General features: G+C 46.7%; 2 protein-coding genes across 2 annotated transcripts in view; both read left to right on the forward strand.

The window, feature by feature from the left end:
• LOC109922057 (E3 ubiquitin/ISG15 ligase TRIM25) overlaps nt 1-13,158 on the forward strand; it is a 66,048-nt gene that overhangs the window by 9,043 nt on the left and 43,847 nt on the right. The gene's annotated exons all lie outside the window — the stretch shown is intronic.
• Nucleotides 312-13,158, forward strand: part of scpep1 (serine carboxypeptidase 1) — a 24,412-nt gene continuing 11,565 nt past the window's right edge. The window contains exons 1-11 of the mRNA XM_048610826.1: nt 312-398; nt 829-968; nt 1,369-1,458; nt 2,953-3,108; nt 7,036-7,110; nt 8,779-8,851; nt 9,155-9,192; nt 9,271-9,399; nt 10,127-10,220; nt 10,887-11,000; nt 11,244-11,381. Of these exons, the coding sequence (XP_048466783.1) occupies nt 335-398; nt 829-968; nt 1,369-1,458; nt 2,953-3,108; nt 7,036-7,110; nt 8,779-8,851; nt 9,155-9,192; nt 9,271-9,399; nt 10,127-10,220; nt 10,887-11,000; nt 11,244-11,381 (1,111 nt within the window). The 5' untranslated portion in view covers nt 312-334. The remainder of the gene's footprint in view (nt 399-828; nt 969-1,368; nt 1,459-2,952; nt 3,109-7,035; nt 7,111-8,778; nt 8,852-9,154; nt 9,193-9,270; nt 9,400-10,126; nt 10,221-10,886; nt 11,001-11,243; nt 11,382-13,158) is intronic.

Here is a 13,158-nt window from a genome sequence, read left to right on the forward strand (position 1 = left end):
GGGTTTGTGGCAGGGGGTGGGGATTGGGACAGGGGGAGGGGTTTGGGTGAGTGGGTGGGGTTTGGGCAGGGTTTTGGGACAGGGGGAGGGGTTTGGGACAGAGGGTGGGGTTTGTGGCAGGGGGTGGGGATTGGGACAGGGAGTTGGGTATGGGTTGGGGAAGGGATACGGGAAGGGGGAGGGGTTTAGGCCGGGGGTTTGGGTTGTGGCAGGGGAGGGGCTGGGGCCAGGGGGAGGGGTCTGGGACAGGGGGCGGGGTGGAATATAGGACAGGGGCGGGGTTTGGGGCAGGGGGCGGGGGCGGGGCCAGAGGAAAGGGCGTGGTCTGGGTCACATGATCTCCAGCATGGGGAGGCTCGGAGCGGCGGTGCTGCTGTTGTTGGGATCCGCTGTGGCAGGTCAGTGTGAATGGGATTCCCCACCGTCGGGATGCTCCTGTCTCCAGGCCCCCTGACCCTGCTCTGGGTCGGGGTTATTGGGTGTGTCCCGGCTGCAGAACTGTCCCTGATTTCCAAAAGGATCCGCTCGGGACAACAAATACTTTTACATTCACTTCCCCATCTTCCGCCCCCCCCCCCCCCCCCACCCAAACTCATCCCGGCTCCAGTGCCCCGGGGGGCGGGGGGGAATGAGAGGGGTCGGGAGGTAGGGAGGTAGGGAAAGGGAGAGCCGCCTCAATAAATCACAGACACGTTCTCACTTCCTCATTCCCCCAACTAACCCCCCCCCCCCACCCCTCAAACACACTCCACCCCACCCACAGCCCCTGGGAGTATCTCACAGTCTGAGTGGCCATTCCATTAGTTGTCGTTCTGTCTCTGTACACAGCTGGCAGTGCCCCAGAGCCTGGGAAAGAGGCTTGGGGATATGTCTCCATCCGTCAGGATGCTAACATGTTCTGGTGGCTTTACTACGCAAACAGTCCAACTGAAAACTTCACCGCCTTGCCTCTCGTTATGTGGCTACAGGTAACACTGCTTCCCAACTAAGGACTGGTTGGGGGGGGGTATGGGAACAGGGGTAATGGGAGGGGGCAAGCAGAGGGGAGTGGGGGGAGGGGAGTGGGGGCAGGGGAGTGGGGGCTGGGGGCTGGGGGCTGGGGGCTGGGGGCTGGGGCCGTGGCCAGTGCCAGTGCCAGGGTTGGTGGGGGTGGTGAGTGGGAGTTTGGGGAGAAGGGTGGTGTTATTTAGGGGAAGGGGGGCTGGGGGTGTTTGTGGGGACGTGACTTGTGGGGGGTTGGGAGGTGAATTGGTGGCAGGGGGAGCTGTGTTTAAAATGGGACAGGAGGGATTGGTGAGAGATTGGGGCTGTGTAGGGAAACATCTCTGGTTTATTTGTGCTCTCTGTTCTATCCCTGTCCCTGTAAAGGGTGGCCCAGGAGCCTCTGGCTGTGGATTTGGAAACTTTAAAGAAATTGGCCCCCTCAACACCGATTTGAATCCCAGGAACAACTCGTGGGTAAGGTTTGTTTTCAAAATGGACAAATTAATCGGTTCACTATCTTTACCTCATTCATGGTCCCTTCACTGTTTGTTCCTGATGCCAATAAACACGTGAATGACCATCCTTCTGAGGAAGGGTCACTTGACGCGAAACATTAACTCTGCTTTCTTTTCACAGATGATGCCAGACCTGCTGAGCTTTTCTAGCAATTTCTGTTTTTGTTTCTGAATTAGAAGCAGGGCTGGCCATTCTCCCCATCCAGCCTCTTCTGCCTTTCAGCAAGTTCATGGCTGATCCAGCTTTGGCCTCCGCTCCACTTTGCATCCAGCTAATAACTGCAGATTCCTGACTATTGAAGGAATTTGCCTTAAACGTATTCAGTGGTCCAGCTGCCAGTGCTCTGTGGGGGTAGGGTGACCCACTGGGAGGAAATACATTTTCCTCACCTTCTTCTCGAACGGAAGACCCCTTATTTTCACACTGTGCCCCTAGTTCTAGTCTCTTCTATAAGGGGAAGCATTCTTTCAGCTTGCACCCTGCTAGGTCCCCTCAGGATCTTGTATTTTCAATAAGATCACAATCTAAATTTCAATGAGGTCAGCTCCAGCTTCTCATAAGATACCTGGTATGATGGGGCTATCAGGTGAGTGAACCTACTGAGTTGATTCAAAAATGTTTACATCCGTTCTTAAATAGGAGAATAAAACAATGCACAGTGCTCCAGGGCTGGCTTCACTTACACTCTGCACAACTGTAGCAAAACATCTTACTATTTAGAACAAGGGACAAGATGGTGGCAGAGAAGGATGCTCCAACCAGGTCTCCTCCACTCCTTCTGTTTTGTTTCAGAATCATCATCATAGAATCCCTACAGTGTGGAAATAGGGCCTTCGGCCCAACAAGTCCACACCGACCCTTGGAGCATCCCAACAAGACCCATTCCCCTAATCTACACATCCCTGACTACTGTGGATAATTCAGCACGGCTAATCCACCCTAACCTGCACATCTTTGGACTCTGACCCACGCAGACACGGGGAGAATGTGCAAACTCCACACAGTCGCCTGAGGGTGGAAAAAGTACTTTTTCTGCTCTGAGCTTCTGCAAGGAATGCTCCTGAGCGCAATCCTTGACTACACCCTGACTAAGTTTAACCCCCAGTATTTGATTTTCCATCTTTAGGTTAGAGTGTATGCTGTTCATGTCGCAGGCAGTGTGCCACCTCCCTGGCCATGCCTGACCTGTGAGTATTCTTTTGTGAGATGGCAAGGCTGGTGTTTATTGCCCTTGAACCAAGTGGCTTCGTGAATCACTTTTTGGAGGGCAATTAAGAGTTAACCCCCTTGCTGTGAGTCTGGAATCATACAGATCAGACTGGGTAAGGTTGGCAGATTCCCTTCCCTGAAGGATATTAGTGAACCAGATGGGTTTTTACAACACAAAGGTTATGTGGTTGCCATTAGGCTAGCTTTTAAAATCCTGTCCTCTTGTCCCTTCTCCTGTGACAGGTGACAGCTGCCAGTTTGCTGTTTGTAGATAATCCCGTGGGTACTGGGTACAGTTACACCACTGATGCTAAAGCATTCGCCAAAGACCTCTCCATGATTGTAACAGACATGATGGTTCTGCTGAAGGAATTCTTCAACATGAAGCCAGAATTCCAGGTAATGTCACTATGGTTTCTGTTGTGGAAATGTTGTCTTTGGCTATAAATTTTGCCCCAGTGAGCGGGGACTAAACATCCGGAGTGGTTCCAAGATACCCAATCGGTTCCTTGTGTGGATCGTTGTCTTTCCTGGTTTGATCTGTTTTCATTTCCTACTCCACTTCCCACTCTCGGGGTCTCTCCCCTCGAACCCAGCTTGCCTCTTTGGCTGTAACCCTGCAACTCAATTCTCTTCAATTTGAAAGCCCCTGTGTTCCATGCTGCCACCACCCTTTCAGCTTATTCATTGCAAATCTTAATTACTTCCTTGTGAATTCCCCTAGCCTCTCTATTCTTTAGTTAATTATTCTAAACCTACGTGCTCTGGCTACCATTCCCCACTTAAACAGGAAATTCATCTTCTCTCATTTACATTATCAAAACCCCACAGAATTTAGAATGTCCCAATGATGACTCTAATATTCTCAACTCTGAAGAGCACAAGGTCAATTTTACCACTCAATGTAACCAAGTAGCAAGTACCATCTGGAACTGAGCTATACATCTAGGAATACCATCCCATTCAGAGACTCCATGTTTTTGGGAGATATCAGGGAGGGCTAGGTTGGGAAGAAGGGGTGGGAGGGGGAGGGATCCTCGGGGTAAAAGAGATGTCAAAACGTACCTGATTCTAACATCCCTGTCCCACGGAGACTTCGTAAAGAACGAGCAGATAGGCCCTGCCAGTGATTCACCAAGGGAAGTACAATGAGTTAAAACATCAAACATCTGGTACCAGGCTGATGGATAATAAATATTGGCCTCTCCAGTGAGCCTCACTTCCTATGACTGAAATTAAAGATTTTTTTAAAAAGTTATTCACAGGATGTGGGTATTGCTGGCTAGGCCACCCCTCACTGGAGAGTCAACCACATTGCTGTGGGTCTGGAGTCACATGTAGGCCAGACCAGGTAAGGATGGTAACTTCCTTCCTGAAAGGCCATGAGTGAACCAGATGGGCTTTTCCTGATAATAGAAAATAATCCTAATCATTAGACTTTCAATTCAAGATTTTTCTTTTGAATTCAAATTCCATCATCTGTCATAGTGAGATTTGTCCCCAAAATACTAGCCGAGTTTCTGGATTAATAGTCCAATAATAATACCACCAGGCCGTTATCTTCCTTGTGATTGACCAGACAGAGGTCTGATTTCCATAAAACATAGAAACATAGAAGACAGAAGCAGGAGGAGGCCATTCGGCCCTTTGAGCCTGCTCTGCTATTCATTACGATCGTGGCTGACCGTCCAACTCAATTCCCTAATCCTACTTTCTCCCCATAACCTTTGATCCCATTCACCCCTATATCTAGTCTCCTCTTGAATACGTTTAGATTTGGATTTATTTATTTATTTTGTCACATGTACTAATTATAGGAATACATAAGTACAGCGAAAAGTGCGCTAAGTCGCCATTCACTGGCACCCACTTAGTTACAAAAAATAGAATTAAAATATTTAACAGCCAAAAGGTAAGCAAGCAACAAAGAAGAGTCCCGAGTCCCGCTGGTGCAGGCATCGTTCCAATTGCTAGGACCCCCAGGAGGCCACTGCCATGCGAAAGGCCCACTCTCCCCACCAACTGCAGCCGCCTCACTGGCCCACTCTGTTTTAGCATCAACCACTTCCTGTGGTAATGAATTCCACAGGCTCATCACTCTTTGGGTGAAGAAATGTCTCGTCATCTCCATACCATCCTGATAAACCTCCTCGGCACCAGAGCGTGCTGCTCCTCTGGCCAAGCTGTTCTTGCTACAACACTGGCATCCACCTGACAGTGGGACATTGCACAGGAATGCCTCGTACACAAAAACAGCAAAAAGCCAAAGCAGGCAATTGCCAGTCTGTCCGTGTACTCTCAACCGTCAGCATAGTGATAGGAGGTGTCTTCAACAGTATCAGCAAGCGGTTCTTATGCAGCATTGACCTACTCATTGATCTACTTCTTGGGTCTTGCAAGAGCCCGTTGGGGCAGAACTGGACGTCATACTCTGAATTGAGGCCTAACCAGAGACTTGTAAATGTTTGGTGAGACTCATGTTTTTGTATTCATAAAACCAAATATTCAACACTCCTTTAATCTTTAACTCTTATCAACTTTTTAATTCATTCATGGGATACAAGCATTGTTTGCTTGGCCAGCATTTATTGCCCATCCATAGTTGCCCCTTTGACAAAATGGGGGTGAGCTGCATTCTTAAATTGTTGCAGTCCATGTGCTTTAGGTTGACCCACAATGCCCTTAGGAGGGAATTCCATGATTTTGATCCAGTGACCGTGAAGGAACGGCAATATATTTCCAAGTCAGGATGGTGACTGGCTTGGAGGGGAACTTGAAGTTGATGTGTTCCCATCTATCTGCTGCCCTTCTAAATGGAAGTGGTTGTGGGTTTGGAAGGTGCTGTCTGAGGATATTTAGTGAACTTCTGCAGTGCATCTTGTAGATAGCAGCTGTGTGTACTACTGAGCATTGGTGCACGGAGGGAGTGGGATGTTTGTCAATGTCGTGCCAATCGAGGGCTGCTTTGTCCTGGATGGTGTCAAGCTTCTTGGGTTTTGTTGGGGCATCATCCATCCAGGCAAGTGGGGACTATTCCATCACATTCCTGACTTGTGATGGTGGACAGGCTTTGGGGAGTCAATTGCCACAGTATTCCCAGACTCAGACCTGCTCTTGTAGCCACTGTGTTTATAAGGTAAGTCCTGTTGAGTTTCTGGTCAACGGTAAATCCAAGAACATTGTTGGGTGATTCAATGATGGTAACACCATAGAATGTCACGGGATGATGCTTAGATTCTCTAATTGGTGATGGTCATAGCCTGGCATTTGTGTGGTGTGAATGTAACTTGCCACTTGTCAGTTCAAGCCTAGATATTGTCCAGATCTTGTTGCATGTGAACATGGCCTGCTTCAGTATCTGAGCAGTCACGAATGGTGCTGAACATTGTGCAATCATCTGTGAACATCCCCACTTATGACCTTGTGTTGGGAAGGTCATTGATGAAGCAGCTGAAGGTGGTTGGGCCGAGGACACTACCCTGAGGAACTCCTGCAGAGATGTCCTGGAGCTGAGATGACTGACCTCCAACAACCACGACCATCTTCCTATGTGCCAGGTATGACTCCAAACACCGGAGAGTTTGCCATGATATCCACTGATTCCAGTTTTGCCAGGGCTCCTTGATGCCACACTTGGTCACATGTGGTCTTGACATCAAGGACTGTCAGTCTCACCTAACAGTTCCATTCCCATCTTTGAAGATTTGTTAACATGCTGCATCCTGGGAACTTTTTGCTCTTGTCAACATAGTGCCATGGAGACCACACCCATGTGGATATGACTGAAGCTGTATGAGAAGCAGTGGGGAGATCCCCTTTAGCCCCTGCACCCATTATTCAGCCCAGAATGCATGGACGTGATACCACAGTTCCTGAAAAACATTGTCTGACTGTTACATGGGAGTGGTCAGTTTAAGATGGAAGGCTCGGTCAGGTATGTAGGTGCATTCTGCCTGAGATATGAACAGACTAGATCTACAGTTTAAAAACTCTACACAGGTGTACTTCAGTGCATCTGCTTAGGAGCACATTGTACCTCTGGTATGAACTGTAGGCAGACTAACTTGCATTAGGCATGAATTGGACTTGAGTGATTTCTAACCATTTTAAGAAACTGCGTCCCTAAGGGCATTGTGGATCTACCTACAGCACATGGACTGCAGTGGTTCAAGGCTGCAGCTCACCACCTTCTCAAGGGGCAACTAGGGACGGGCAATAAATGCTGGCCAACCACAGTCCATGACTGAATAAAAAAGAGGTGTCTGTCACTCTGATTTGTCCAATGTCAGAAGTCTGAAATCAAAAATATCAACTTATTTTGAACAGAACATTCCATTCTACATTTTCGCTGAATCCTATGGTGGTAAAATGGCAGCTGGTATTTCTCTGGAGTTGATTAAGGTAGGAGTATTCTGGAACATACGGAGTCTTGGGGTAAGGGGTTTGCCATTTAAGATCGATGAGAGGAATTCCTCTCACTGAGGGTAGTACCGCAGAGGGCTGTCGAAGCTGTGTCATTAAATAAATGCAAAAGCTGAGATTTTTACTCAGCAGGGAATCGAAGGTTCTGAGGAAATGTGTGGAGTTGAGGATTATCAGATAAACCGTGAGTAGCAGAATAGACTCAATGGGTTGAATGGCCTACTTCTGCTCTTGTCTTATGATCTTATTGAACTAAGCACAATCTACTTTTAGCTGCAGTTTTTATGTATTTTTGCAGTGAGGGGCATGGAGTGTTGCAGCCTTGGGGTATGGTTTCTGCAGTCGGTCACCGGGCATAGATGGTGCATAGTCAGTAAAATGTGTGTCTTAGTCCAAGTATTAGCTAAACGTGTTAAATGTGAAGTTGCAGAATAGGTGTTGTTTTACGATTAATTTCAACATCACCATGTGTGAGATGGTACATTGCAGTAGGAGGGGAAGGCCCACATTATCCTCAGGTGGTAAAAGCCAAAAAAAAATTGATTTTATTGTCACTTGTACTGAAATACAGTTAAAAGCTTTGTTTACAAGCAGTTCAGGCAGATCACAGCAAAGGATGTACAGATCAAAAAGACTTGGAGGCATACAGGTTACACTGCAGGTTACATTATTTGAGGCTACAGACCATTCAACAGTCTGATAACAACCGGAAAGAAGCTGTTGGTGTGTGTGTTCAAGCTTCTGTATCTTCTGCCTGACAGAGAAGTTATAGGAGATCATTACCAGGATGCGATGGGTCTTTGATGATGGCTGCCTTACTGCAGTAGCGAGCCGTGTAAATGGAGTCCATGGATGGTCTGGGCTGTACACACCACCCAATGTAATTTCTTATGATCCTGGGCAGAACAGTTGCCATACCAGGCCGTTATGCACCCGGACAGTATGCTTTCAATGGTGAGGGTCCTTAAGGACATGTCAAATTTCCTAAGCTGCGGAAAGAAGAGCAGGTTTTGCAGCTCAACACAGACAAATCAGAGTAGCAATAGAACTTAATCAAACCGCTAAAAAAACTCAAACATAACACAGCTAATCTCTTCAGGGATAGCATGGAAAAAAACCAAATTTATTTTGAATTTGTATACAACGTTGATTAGATTGCACCAGGAATATTTTGATCTGTCTCAAAGCTCTGTCCTATTCCAAGGACGTAGTGAAAGTGGGTGAAGTGTAAAAGCTCTGTACAAAAATGAAAGCTGGAAAGGCCAACCAGGCTTGGGCTCTTTCCTCTGGTAAAGAGAAGCTGAAGATGGACCTGATTGAGACCTTCGAGATTTTGAAAGGGTTGTTAGGGTAGATGTGGAGAAGATATTTCCACTAGTGGGGGAGACCGGAGACCACAGACCACCAAGACATGATGGTCACTAAAATTCCATTGGGAGTGAATTCAGGAAAAATCTCTTTGACCAGAGAATGGGGAGAATGTGGAACTCTCTCCCACAGGGAGTGGTGGTGGAATAGGATTGATACATTGAAGGGGAGCTGGATAAATGAGAGGGAAAACGGAGGAGGTTGTTCTAGTGATGGTGATATCACTCGAGTAGAAACCTGTTGGATTCTATTGGTATTGATGTATGATTCCATTCACAGGCAGTCCAGCTCAATCAAATCAAGTGTCGTTTCGCTGGTGTGGCTTTAGGAGATTCCTGGATCTCACCTCTGGGTACGGCTTCTCTCAGCTTTCCATTGAATGGGAGAGGGACTGTACTGTGGGGAATGAGAGGGTTGGAACGGGTGATGTGTGCTGGTGCCAGTATTAAAGCATTAATTGCAACAGCTTTTTATTAAAAAGTATGTTTTAAAATATAGTTTTAACATTAAGCACAGATCAAAGAATGGCTCCTTACCTGAGGAAAAAGCTGTGTATTTGGATCTTCACAGGGGGTTTCGATGATGGATGCGTTTGTATGTGGCCAGAATTGTGCTGTTATGTTGATCACCTGAAAACACTTCCTTGTTTCTATAGATTCCGTCCTGTCGTGGGGGCCCTACCTGTACAGCATTGTAAGTATATAGCTTTGTCCTCCGGAAGTTTTCACTCTGTGTGTAGTATTTAAACTCAGATGTATGTGTGTTTTCCAGTCTCTGCTTGATGACCAGGGGTTGGCTGAGGTCAATTCTTATGCTGAGAGAGTGCAGGCAGCGATTGAAGCTGGCGATTTTCAGCACGCGACTGAACTCTGGTCTGTAACAGAGAGAGTTGTTGAGCAAGTGAGTATCTGAGGGAGAGATCTTTCTGTTACAAGTGTCTACTCTGCTAGGGATCTGCCGTTAGCTGGCCAGAGGAATCCACTGAGATCCCAAACTGAATTGTACATGTGTGTTGCTCAACTCTACTTGTATATACACCACTCTCTTGCGCACACGCACTCGCTCATGTACACACACACGTGCTTACGTGCACACTGTCTCTCTCAGCCATGCATACAAACACACATACACATGCACACAGGCACAGACACACATACTCACTCACACTCTCTCTCTCTCTCTCTCTCTCACAGGCATACTGTTTCACAGCCAATGTCCCCACCCCACCTCCCAAGCACTGATCCTGGTGGGTTTTCTGGGATAATTATTTGAGGTCTGGACACGTTTTCTTCGGGGGTTGAACACTGAGATTCTACTCAAAGGAAACAGGCCACACCCCAATCAATTGCTTCTTTTCTGTTCCTGACGAAACCTACTGTGAATTGTTTTTGTCCTGAATCGCAGTCAGGAAAATTAATCATCTCCTTGGGAGTTGATACATTTGGGATGGCATGTCAAACAGTGGGGTACAATTATCAATGCACTTTCTCCCAATTGCGTCACAAGAGCGCTCTCTCACACCCCACGTATGCACGCACATGGACCCTGCCCCACACAACCCCAGGACAGTAGTGACATAGTCGTGCCAGTAATTACTGTGTATAACATTTGGCTGCTTCTGTAATAGAATACAGATGGAGTGAACTTTTACAACATAATGACCAAACAGACAGACTCCAACTCTCCTCAAATCGTGCCACTGATGAGGAACTCCCAACTAGGTGAGCGGTTTGTGGGACATTATTTTCTGTGACATAGAACGTGACTTAGGATGACACTGTGGGGTGTCATGGAGAGAAATCTCTGATTTGAGGGTCAGCACTGAGGGAGCGGGATGCTGTCAGAGAGTCAGCACCAGAGGAGGGCTATAGGCCTCATTGATAATTGATCCAGATTTTTTTTGAGTGGTGAACTTTTTTTAACCTTGCGATGAGGCAACATTTAACTGTCGGAGGATGAAAATTGTTGCTGTGTTGATCTTCAGAAATAGAAATGACTAAATGTTTTTGAGAGGCTTTGGACTGATGGTGCTGTGTGAACTGATGCTTAGATTCATCTGGCGCCTTGATTATTCAAGCAAAGTAAACTCATGAAAGAACGAAGTGCTATGAGCAGAGTCAATAAATGTGGAGCTGGAAAAGCACAGCTGGTCAGACAGCATCCAAGGAGCAGGAAAGTCCATGTTTCATCCCAAAATCCTTCTTCCCTGCTCCTTGGATGTCTGACCTGCTATGCTTTTTCAGCTCCATGTTTATTAACTCTAGCTACCAGCATCTGCAGTCCTCCTGTCTCGAAGTGCTATGAACAGTTGTTTTGTTTTATCAAATGCTCCCAGGCTGTCTGTGGCTCTCTGTCTCATACTTACTGTCTCACTTGTATTTTTGCAGTCAGTCTTTACAATCGCCACATCGTCCCCCTGCAAAGTACCAGCCTAGACTGGCTGATGAATGGGCCTATCAGAAAGAAGCTGAAAATCATCCCAGACTTTGTGAAGTGGGGAGGTACTGTCTGGGGGGAACGGGAGAGGAGGAGGAGGTAGAGGGAAGGGTTCAATATAAGAATTCATCTGTGACTTTTCCCTGTTCACCCCCTTATTGCGTTCCTGTGTCCTTGCTGCTCCCGCTACTGCCCCATGACCCACCCAGTACTGTGAATCATATCTGAGTAAAGTACATATGCTGCTTCTGGTTTGCTCTCTTTAGAACAAGCTATACTTAACCAGTGTCTTGTCTGAAACCACGCAGGTCAGTCTAATGAAGTTTTCTCCAATATGGAAGGCGATTTCATGAGGCCAGTAATCGACATCATTGATAAGCTGCTTCTTGCCGATGTGAATGTCACAGTTTATAATGGACAACTTGACCTGATTGTGGACACCCTAGGTAAGGAGCGCTCGTGCTCTCTCTCTCTCTCACACATTTAATTTCGGCTTTGCTTCGGATTGACCTCTGCAGTGCTAGGCTGGGTGTCTCATGATACTTGTGTGGTTATGTATTGTATGCTATGGTTGCATTTAAAAATGGTTTTAGTTCCTCTAACAGTAATTTCGTATGATTCAAGAGGGAACCGATGGTGTATATATTGCTGTCAGCTATGGTTGAGTGAATAATTTTCATCTCTGAATTGGATTGGAAGTTCATGAATTTCAAGTCCCACTGCAAATATTTCCACATATAGATGGTTCTCATTTAGTACTGTGGCTGTATTCCTGAGAATTGGTACTTTAAGTTAAATGATTTTAAGTGAATCATGGGTTTCCATAGGGGCCCATGTTAAAGCCAGAGTTTGGTTCCATGGGACATTTTCTTGCCCAGAGAAACTAATGTACAAACTCAAATACTGTATTGTACATGTGTAGCACTGTGCAATCCTAGCAAAAATAACTTGCAAAGTAAAATAACTAACAAATACAATGTAAATTCATGCTCATAATTTAATTTGTACATTTTGTGGGCTAAGCTGGTGTGGGGGAGGTGTTCTTGTTAAATTTACTTCTTGACTTCAGTAAAGTTAATTTTCGGTTTCTTTAATATCTAGTTCTTCTTGTGGCCTATAGTTACCAGAATGTTGGTATTGACTGACTTCATGCCGTTTGGAATGAAGCGAAGAGGTGACTGTAGGCATGCTGCTTTTGTCACCACTCTGCCTACAGACAGGCATTTAGGTTTTGATTGTATGGTTTGGGGCTTTGTCATCTTTCCGAGCTGAGCGGGAGTGGGTATGCTGCAGCTCCATCACAAACACATTCTCTTCGCAATCCCTCTGTGCCTTTTGTAGTCATTGATCCAAGTGTCAACTCTCTCTCTGTCAGTAATCAAGAAATTAATCCCTCCCTTGCTCCTTTTCTAAAAGCCATCTGATAATCCCTCAAAATACGAAGCTCTCTGGTTCTTTTTATGTTGTAAATATACCAAACAGGGCCTCTTGTTGGGGATAGTAGGAACTGCCGACGCTGGAGAATCTGACATAACAAGGTGTAGAGCTGGATGAACCCAGCAGGCCAAGCAGCATCAGAGGAGCAGGAAAGCTGACGTTTTGGGTCTGTTGAGAAATGGGGGATGGGAAGGGGATTCTGAAATAAATAGAGAGGGGGAGGCGGATGGAAGATGGATAGAGGAGTAGATAGGTGGAGAGATGGACAGGTCAAAGAGGCGGGGATGGTGAAGGTGAGTGTAGGTGGGGAGTTAGGGATGGGATAGATCAGTCCAGGGAGGACTGACAAATCAAGGGGGCGGGGATGAGGCTGGTAGGAGGGGATAAGTGGGAGGGAGGCAGGGACGAGCTGGAATGTTTTGGGATGCGGTTGGGGTCAGGGAGATTTTGAAGCTTGTGAAGTCCACATTGATACCATTGGGCTGCAGGGTTCCCAAGCAGAATACGAGTTGCTGTTCCTGCAACCTTCGGGTGGCATCGTTGTGGCACTGGAGGAGGCCCAGGATGGACATGTCGTCTAAGGAGTGGGAGGGGGAGATGAAGTGTTCGTGACTGGGAGGTGCAGTCGTTTGTCATGAACCAAGCGTAGGTGTTCCACAAAGCGGTTCCAAGCCTCCAATTGGTTTCCCCGATGTAGAGGCGGCCACATCTGGAACAGCGGATACAGTATACCACATTAGCAGATGTGCAGGTGAACATCTGCTTGATGTGGAAAGTCTTCTTGGG

This window comes from Rhincodon typus, chromosome 23 (assembly GCF_021869965.1).
Source record: "Rhincodon typus isolate 14 chromosome 23, sRhiTyp1.1, whole genome shotgun sequence".
Lineage (NCBI taxonomy): Eukaryota > Metazoa > Chordata > Chondrichthyes > Orectolobiformes > Rhincodontidae > Rhincodon > Rhincodon typus.